The 10,541-nt window shown below is 38.4% G+C and overlaps 1 protein-coding gene across 1 annotated transcript in view; it reads right to left on the bottom strand.

Annotated features, from left to right (window-relative positions):
* Window positions 1–675: 675 nt before the first annotated feature.
* si:ch211-67e16.4 overlaps window positions 676–10,541 on the bottom strand; it is a 147,049-nt gene continuing 137,183 nt past the window's right edge. The window contains exon 9 of the mRNA XM_034186599.1: window positions 676–1,266. Within this exon, the coding sequence (XP_034042490.1) occupies window positions 1,073–1,266 (194 nt within the window). The 3' untranslated portion in view covers window positions 676–1,072. The remainder of the gene's footprint in view (window positions 1,267–10,541) is intronic.

Below are 10,541 nucleotides of genomic sequence, written 5' to 3'. Positions count from 1 at the left end.
ATATATTGAACTGAAATTTCTGATCCAGACAACCAATGACTTATAAAGGAAAATCATGAAAAATATCAGGGGTGCCCAAACTTTTACATACAACTGTATATTCCCCTGGTTTTGCGTTATCAAAGCCATACACATGCACACAGAGGCCACTTGGCTATTATAATATAGATTATAGGCATTTTTCAGCTTTGCTCACTATTTTAAACACACTATTCTTTTGAACACAACTGAACTTCTATGCATCTCACATCAGTGGAGACATGCACCCCAGGCCTGAAGTAAAACTTACAATCACATTTCCCATCATGCATTTGTTTCCTCATTAAATCAAGTTTTCTGAATAATAAGCTGGTGACATCACACGCACTATTAAAGGGGATGCTGCACTCTTCCATCACATTACTGGACAGGTTTAGCTATGCAAATTTTCATACAGATTAACATTTTAAGAGTTTATCAGCCAAACTAGTCTTCCCAACATAATTATGTATCCTGACTGTTGCTTAAGAGAAAGTGCATTCTCATTTAATTGAAAGGAGAAATATTTTAGCAAAAGGTTGCAAAACCATATTCAAAATAGTATTTTTTTAAATGTTACTGTTAATTCCATGTTGACACAGAACAGAAAATAAACACAAGTTGAACAGTTACAAGAAAATAATGGTGATGTCTCAGTGTCATACAATTCAACAATTTATTCTAACACAGCTAATGAAGTCACAGCAGCCAAACAACACAGTCTGCTTATGTTTAGTGGAATAATTTCACTGCATAGTGGAATGCACAACATTGTGTGTCTGATCTGTGGATTTTAGATATGTCAAATCAGATTTTATATATTCATTTATATGAGTATGTCACAGCAGGTGAACAGTCTCATGAAGACTATTGCGAAATAACATTTCTGCTCTCCACACACAGGCTCTGTCAAAGCAAACTGGATCAACAGTTTCAAAAGGACCTTCAAAAACAAAAACCCAACTTTGGTCAGTTTCCATCTTTTGAACTGCAGCATGAGGAGATGCAATTTCCTCCTGGAAGCTCCCTACATGGCTTGAAGCATGTGTACGCCTCACTGAACATTATGGACATCCATCACAGTTGCAGTCTGCTGAGGGAAGGCTGCTGCTGCTGCTGATGTCATGGTGTGCTGACTGGCAGGTGCAGTAACGGAGCCTCTCAAGAGCAGAGATGTGGAGGAAGGCAGAAAGGCAGAGTTTGCTGATGAGTGAGCTGGAGGCAACTGCTGATTGCTGGAGCTGCAACCTGAAACACAAGAGCATCGTCAAGTCCTATTACAACTGTTTCAGAAAAAAATTCCATTTTGGACACAAGAACACTCAGAGTACGAAGTTCCCTACCCCTACCTCTAAGGCTAATCTAACCCTAACCCCAGCTGAGTTCTCGTTACCCGCAATTCTATTTGTCCCATTGTAGCTTAACTTTTTTGGGGTAACCAAGATGAAACCTTTTAAGAGTACTTTATGATAATCAGATTTTGGCAAAGGTAAGTAGCTCCTCTAATCAGTATAATTCTCTAAATTGATCTAATTGTCTAACTCACACATGGGGCACTATTTTTAATCTGGCAACACAGCTGTGATAGCAAGTTTCCCAATGGCACAAGTGGCTTTTTTTTGTGCCCAGCACCCCTGTTGTTTAAATACATATATGTTGTAGACATGAATGAGCGAAGCTCTTCAGTATCTCACCATGTCATTTCGGTCCTTCAGACTTTTTTTTCAGTAAATGCTTCTGGGGATCATTAGCATGGCTAAAACCTTCTGCCCCCAGATCTCACTAACTATGACCTTCTTACCTCACTGCCATTTTAAGCATTTTTCTTTATTTGTGCCTCATATTCCTAGGAAGTCCTCACCATCTCTGGATTTTATCTTTGCCTGATCTGCACCTCATTTGCTTCTCTTTATAAAGAAGTCATATATCTTGTCCCACTGTCTTTTCATTCTCAACTGACTCGATAAAAAATAAGCCGGTCTCATTACTCCTAGCATCACTTTCAATTACACAATTTATTAAATCTCCACTTCCAGCCTAAAAAATGTCAGGACAAGTAGAGCCCTGTAAATGTAAATTGATACACGATATGGCAAAATTATCCAATTTCAATATTGAAGCCAAATATTATATCTCTATCAATATGATGTATACTGTGACTAATATGTATATGGTGCGGACATGAACGAGTGAAGGTCTTCAGCATCTCACCATGTCATTTAGGTCCTTCAGACATTTTTCCAGTAAATGCTTCTGGAGAGTATTAGCATGACTAAAAACCTTCAACATCTGGGGGCTTCGCTCCCCAAACCCCCCAGCTACGGCCCTTTTAAACCCCTGCCCCATTTTAAGCATTTCATGCCTGGAAAAAGTCCTCACTGTCTCATTTAGGTCTTTCACACTTTATTTTCAGTAAATGCTTCTTTGGAGCATTAGCATGGCTAAGAGCCTTCAGCTTCTGGAGAGCTTTGCTCCCCAGGCCCCCCTAACTACAGCCCTCTTAACCCCCTGCCACTTTAAGCATTTTTTAAAATGTAGATGTAAATTCATATTCAAACTTTTCAGCTAGTTGACAGTAGGGCTGCACAATATGGCCAAACTAGCTGAACTTTCAGGTCTTCTTTTTAAGAAAATCCTCCTCTACACCACTCCATCAAGAAGCTGTATTTTACAATTTTAATTAAATTTATATCAAATTGTAGAGATTTGCTATCAGTTTGACTTTAAGGAAGATAATTTTAGATTTATTTTTTTGTATTTGAAATGGCATCAACAAATTAAAATGTGTAAAATATCAAGTGTTCTAATACTTTTGAGAGCAATTGAGAAACACTCGGACAGCATCTTACATTTCAAATAAGCAAACAGAGCATGAATCAGCTGCTGCCTGCTCATTTTATTAATCTAAAATCCTCAGAGAAACACACAAACACATACATATACATACATACATATATATACATATACATATGTATATACATATACATATATATATATATACATATACATATGTATATACATATGTATATACATATACATATGTATATACATATATATATATACATATACATATGTATATACATATATATATATACATATACATATATATATATATATATATATACATATGTATATACATATACATATATATATACATATACATATATATATACATATACATATATATATATATATATATACATACATATGTATATACATATACATATATATATATATATACATATATATATATACATATATATATACATATATATATATACATACATATGTATATACATATACATATATATATATATATATATATACATATATATATATATGGAATTAATGGAGAAATGCCGCTTTTAACAACCTGGACCTCATTTCTGGCATAAAATACGGCCGTTTACTCACCAATATAACTTTCGTGTCATTAGCAGCCCGTGGTTCAGACATGTTCAGGTTCAAATCTGGCTCAAAGATTTTTCTTATACTACTAAAGTGGATTAGAACTTTTTGTGGAACACAGCGCCAACTACGGTACAAGAGGGACATAGCAGTCAATATGTGTCGATTTCAAAATGGCTCTTTTCAACCAGATGTGCGGTGCCGTGACATGTCATTCATCTAGGGTGGCACCTGGGGTGTCCAATCAGATTTCAGGGGAGTCCAGTGCAACTCAGCTCAACCCATGCCAGGAAGTATTCAACATTTGACATTTCCTGTTTCACTGTAGAGTCAAAATTTATTACTTCCTGTTTCACTTTCAACTTGCCACTGAATTCCCGCAAGATGCCATGAGATCTCATCTATTGTCAAACCAGAAAGTTTTCAACATTTGATTTTTTTTTTAATGAGACAAACAAAAAGTTACACAGAAACTTTACAGAGGATTAAATACAACAGCAAAAGAACAGGTTAATTTATATTAAAAAACAAACAAACAAACAAAAAAAACACTAGGGGGAATTATAAAAAAAAAAAAAAAAACCTTTCCAAAGTTCAACAAATTTGACATTTCTTTATGAAGAAATACAAAATTTTCTTAAAAAAAAAAAAAACATCACATCTTGGCTTGCATCTCAGATGTACTTTTTGGCAACTTGTAGCTGAATTTTCAGGTCTTTTTAAGAAACTCCTCCTCTATACTACTTCATCGGGAAGCTGTATTTTACATTTTTAATTCATTTATATCAAGTTATAGAGATTGGCTTTCAGTTCGAGTTTAAGGAAAATAATTTTATTTTATTTATTTGCATTTGAATGTCATAAAAAAATTAAAATGTGTGAAATATTAAGTGTTCCAATACTTTTGAGGGCAATTGAGAAACACTCAGGGGCATGTGTATTTTTAGAGGATCTTTAAAAAAAGCCAGCAAAATTAAGAGGTTATTTTAAAAAAAGCCCTTCCCTATCAAAATATTTCTACCACAAATATATATTTTTTATTATTTTTAGGAACATTGACTCAATTATCCAACCTCTCCTGTGGAATTATAAAACTCTGACAATCACCAAAAAACACTTAAATAAATCTAACCTGAATGAGGGACTATCCCTTCCAAACTTCATAATGTATTACTGGGCATGTGCCATTAAAAGTTAGATTTATTTTTTTTTTTTTTAACTGTCATTCCTAACACCATCCCCACCTGGCTGTCCTATAGAACTGGAAGACTGTAATCCATATTCACCTGCAACCCTTGTACTTTCACCAACTGCTCTTGACAAATCAAAATATAGTCAAAATCCAGTAACATAACATTTAATTCACATTTGGAAGCAAATCAAATCACCTTTACCAATCTTTACCAATCACGAAAAATCTGTCTTATGCCCCTTCTAATCTAGATTTGACTTTTTGTGATTGGAGTAGACTAGGAATACAGTAATATTCAGAATAATAGTAATGCTATGTGACTACAAAGATTAATCCAGGTTTTGAGTATATTTCTTATTGTTACATGGGAAACAAGGTACCAGTAGATTCAGTAGACTCTCACAAATCCAACAAGACCAAGCATTCATGATATGCACACTCTTAAGGCTATGAAATTGGGCTATTAGTAAAAAAAAAAAAAAAATAAAAAAAATAAAAATAATAATAATAATAATAATAATAATAGTAGTGTGGCATTCAGTCAGTGAGTTCAATTTTGTGGAACAAACAGGTGTGAATCAGGTGTTCCCTATTTAAGGATGAAGCCAACACCTGTTGAACATGCTTTTCTCTTTGAAAGCCTGAGGAAAATGGGATGTTCAAGACATTGTTCAGAAGAACAGTGTAGTTTGATTAAAAAGTTGATTGGAGAGGGGAAAACTTATACGCAGGTGCAAAAAATTATAGGCTGTTCATCTACAATGATCTCCAATGCTTTAAAATGGACAAAAAAAAAAAAAAAAACATGCGTGGAAGAAAACGGAAAACAACCATCAAAATGGATAGAAGAATAACCAGAATGGCAAAGGCTCACCCACTGATCAGCTCCAGGATGATCAAAGACAGTCTGGAGTTACCTGTAAGTGCTGTGACAGTTAGAAGACGCCTGTGTGAAGCTAATATATTTGCAAGAATCCCTCACAAAGTCCCTCTGTTAAATAAAAGACGTGCAGAAGAGGTTACAATTTGCCAAAGAACACATCAACTGGCCTAAAGAGCAATGGAGGAATATTTTGTGGACTGATGAGAGTAAAATTGTTCTTTTTGGGTCCAAGGGCCGCAGACAGTTTGCGAGATGACCCCCAAACTCTGAATTCAAGCCACAGTTCACAGTGAAGACAGTGAAGCATGGTGGTGCAAGCATCATGATATGGGCATGTTTCTCCTACTATGGTGTTGGGCCTATATATCGCATACCAGGTATCATGGATCAGTTTGGATATGTCAAAATACTTGAAGAGGTCATGTTGCCTTATGCTGAAGAGGACATGTCCTTGAAATGGGTGTTTCAACAAGACAATGACCCCAAGCACACTAGTAAACAAGCAAAATCTTGGTTCCAAACAAACAAAATTAATGCCTCACAGATGTGAAGAAATCATGAAAAACTGTGGTTATACAACTAAATACTAGTTTAGTGATTCACAGGATTGTTAAAAAAGCAGTTTGAACATAATACACTCAACAAAAATATAAACGCAACATTTTTGGTTTTGCTCCCATTTCGTATGAGATGAACTCAAAGATCTAAAACTTTTTCCACATACACAATATCACCATTTCCCTCAAATATTGTTCACAAACCAGTCTAAATCTGTGATAGTGAGCACTTCTTTGCTGAGATAATCCATCCCACCTCACAGGTGTGCCATATTAAGATGCTGATTAGACACCATGATTAGTGCACAGGTGTGCCTTAGACTACCCACAATAAAAGGCCACTCTGAAAGGTGCAGTTTTATCACACAGCACAATGCCACAGATGTCGCAAGATTTGAGGGAGCGTGCAATTGGCATGCTGACAGCAGGAATGTCAACCAGAGCTGTTGCTCGTGTATTGAATGTTCATTTCTCTACCATAAGCCGTCTCCAAAGGCGTTTCAGAGAATTTGGCAGTACATCCAACCAGCCTCACAACTGCAGACCACGTGTAACCACACCAGCCCAGGACCTTCACATCCAGCATGTTCACCTCCAAGATCATCTGAGACCAGCCACTCAGACAGCTGCTGAAACAATCGATTTGCATAACCAAAAAATTTCTGCACAAACCTTCAGAAACCATCTCAGGGAAGCTCATCTGCATGCTCGTCGTCCTCATCGGGGTCTTGACCTGACTCCAGTTCGTCGTCGTAACCGACTTGAGTGGGCAAATGCTCACATTCGCTGGCGTTTGGCATGTTGGAGAGGTGTTCTCTTCACGGATGAATCCCGGTTCACACTGTTCAGGGCAGATGGCAGACAGCGTGTGTGGCGTAGTGTGAATGAGCGGTTTTCTGATGTCAATGTTGTGGATCGAGTGGCCCATGGTGGCGGTGGGGTTATGGTATGGGCAGGCGTCTGTTATGGACGAAGAACACAGGTGCATTTTATTGATGGCATTTTGAATGCACAGAGATACCGTGACGAGATCCTGAGGCCCATTGTTGTGCCATACATCCAAGAACATCACCTCATGTTGCAGCAGGATAATGCACGGCCCCATGTTGCAAGGATCTGTACACAATTCTTGGAAGCTGAATATGTCCCAGTTCTTGCATGGCCGGCATACTCACCGGACATGTCACCCATTGAGCATGTTTAGGATGCTCTGGACCGGCGTATACGACAGCGTGTACCAGTTCCTGCCAATATCCAGCAACTTCGCACAGCCTTTGAAGAGGAGTGGACCAACATTCCACAGGCCACAACTGACAACCTGATCAACTCTATACGAAGGAGATGTGTTGCACTGCATGAGGCAAATGGTGGTCACACCAGATAGTGACTGGTATCCTCCCCAATAAAACAAAGCTGCACCTTTCAGAGTGGCCTTTTATTGTGGACAGTCTAAGGCACACCTGTGCACTAATCATGGTGTCTAATCAGCATCTTGGTATGGCACACCTGTGAGGTGGGATGGATTATCTCAGCAAAGGAGAAGTGCTCACTATCACAGATTTAGACTGGTTTGTGAACAATATTTGAGGGAAATGGTGATTATTGTGTATGTGGAAAAAGTTTTAGATCTTTGAGTTCATCTCATACAAAATGGGAGCAAAACCAAAAGTGTTGCATTTATATTTTTGTTGAGTGTAGTTTTGAGTTTGTAGTGTCAACAGCAGATGGTACTATTATTGTGAACACCCCCTTTTCTACTTTTTTTTTTTTTTACTAATAGCCCAATTTCATAGCCTTAAGAGTGTGCATATCATGAATGCTTGGTCTTGTTGGATTTGTGACAATCTACTGAATCTTCTGGTACCTTGTTTCCCATGTAACAATAAGATATATATTCAAAACCTGGATGAATCTTTTTAGTCACATAGCACTACTATTATTCTGAACACTACTGTATGTTGCATTCATGACCTGTATATTGTGGGTAAATTTGCTACTTTTGCACAACTACAGACAAAGTTTAAACTACACAGTAACAATTTTTTTTTAGCAAGTTACGGATTATGTATGAAAATATGTCAGGTTTTGAAACAACTACGATTGATGAATGTTTAAACATATCCCCACATAAAGATAAATTTATCTCTAATATATAAGACAGTTGGGAGAAGGATATCTGTATTCAAATTCCTGATGATATTTGGGGAAAAAAAAAAATCACTTGACTACATACAACTGTTCCAACAACGCCAGGACAAATAGACCCCTCAATTCAAAATAATACAGACTTCATTAATCTTTTTTCCCTGTCTGCATATATAGTAATGGTAAATGCCTCACTGGCAGAACCATTTGTATACATAAATACACATATATGCAATTTGTTCTCGCAAGACAGATAGTATGTAGTGCATGAGTGAATGTGATGTGCTTGTGTGACCCCCATCCGCCCTTCCTGATCAGTCTACAACATCCTACTCGAAGCCAAGAGACAACTTCTATCAGGAAGGGCCGATCACCAAAACAACATGAAGACAGACCAAGGAGACGGGGCCCCAACCATACAACATACAGTGGGGAAAGAAAGTACTTGATAGACCTGCTATTTTGCAAGTTCACCCACTTTAAAGTTATGGAGGAGGCTGACATTTTCAGTGTATGTGCAGTTCTACTGTGAGAGACAGAATCTTAAAAAATAAAAAAAAAATAAAAAATCCAGGAAATCACACTGTATGAGTTTTAAATAATTTATTTGCATTTCATTGCATGAGAAGGGTATTTGATACATTAGAATTCTGGCATTCACAGACCTCTTAGTTCTCCTTTAAGAAGCCCTTTTGTTCTCCTCTCATTATCTGTATTACCTGCACCTGTTTGAACAACAATGGCCAAGACCAAAGAGCTGTGTAAGAGCACCAGGGATAAAATTATAGATCTTCACAAGGCTGGAATGGGCTACAGGAGAATAGCCAAACAGCTTTGAGAGAAGTCTACGACTGTTGGTGCAACTTTCAGAAAATGGAAGGAGTTCAAGACAACAGTCAATCTCCCTCGGTCTGGGGTCCCCTGCAAGATCTCACTGCGTGGGGTATCAATGATCTTGAGGACAGTGAGGAATCAGCCCAGAATTACATGCCAGGCCCTGGTCAATGACCTGAAGAGAGCTGGGACCACAGTCACAAGGAGGACCATTAGTAACAGACTACAATGTCATGGATTAAAATCCTGCGCTGCACGCAAGGTACCCCTGCTCAAGCCTGCACATGTCCAGGCCCATCTGAAGTTTGCCAATGACCATCTGGATGACTCAGAAGAGTCATGGGAGAAAGTCATGTGGTCAGATGAGACCAAGATAGAACGTTTTGGTCGAAATGCCACTCGCCGTGTTTGGAGGAAGAAGAAGGATGAGTACAACCCAAATTACACCATCCCTACGTACTGTGAAGCATAGAGGTGGAAACATTATGCTTTGGGGATGCTTTTCTGCACAGGGGACGGGATGACTACACCGCATTGAGGGGAGGATAAACGGGGCCATGTATTGCGAGATCTTGGCCAAAAACCTCCTTCCCTCAGTCAGAGCACTGAAGATGGGTTGTGGCTGGGTGTTCCAACATGACAATGATCCAAAGCACACAGCCAAGATAACCAAGGAGTGGCTCTGTAAGAAGCACATCAAGGTCCTGAAATGGCCTAGCCAGTCCCCAGACCTGAATCTAATAGAAAATCTCTGGAGAGAGCTGAAACTCTGTGTTTCCCAGAGACAGGCCAGAAACCTGAAAGATCTGGAGAAGATCTGTATGGAGGAGTGGGCAAAATCCCTGCTGCAGTGTGTGCAAACCTCGTTAAGACCTACAGGAAACGTTTAGTGTCTGTAATTTCAAACAAAGGTTTTTGTACCAAGTATTAAGTTCAGTATTTCTAATGTATCAAATACCTTTTACATGCAATGAAAACCAAATAAATTATTTAAAACTAATACAGTGTGATTTCCTGGATTTTTTTTTTTTTTTTTTTTTTTTTTTAGATTCTGTCTCTCACAGTAGAACTGCACATACACTGAAAATGTGAGCCTCCTCCATAACTTGTAAGTGGGTGAACTTGCAAAATCGCAGGGGTATCAAGTACTTTCTTTCCCCACTGTACCAGGACAAACAACCACACATGAACAAGCAGTGACAGCAACAGTCTGTTGTCTTAGTGAGCATCCATACCCTATTCTAGGACACCAGAGTCTTGATCCCCTTGAGAACACCCAAAACCGAATTGTGGTGACGGCCACAAACACTGAACCATCCATGCACAGAGACCCAGATCACAGCTAAATATCCGATCACTAATGTGGCTGGTGTGTTGGGCCAAGACAAAAGTATAGAACTTTACCATGTGACGTGGACCACTCTGGCATGTCAGGAGCCATACGGTCGACCGCATGGATGCAAGGCCCCAGGAGAAAGAAGGAGAAAAACGACAATAGAAGGGC

This window comes from Thalassophryne amazonica, chromosome 14 (assembly GCF_902500255.1).
Source record: "Thalassophryne amazonica chromosome 14, fThaAma1.1, whole genome shotgun sequence".
Lineage (NCBI taxonomy): Eukaryota > Metazoa > Chordata > Actinopteri > Batrachoidiformes > Batrachoididae > Thalassophryne > Thalassophryne amazonica.
Note: the sequence above shows the minus strand (reverse complement) of the source record. Positions and strands in the feature narration are given on the sequence as shown.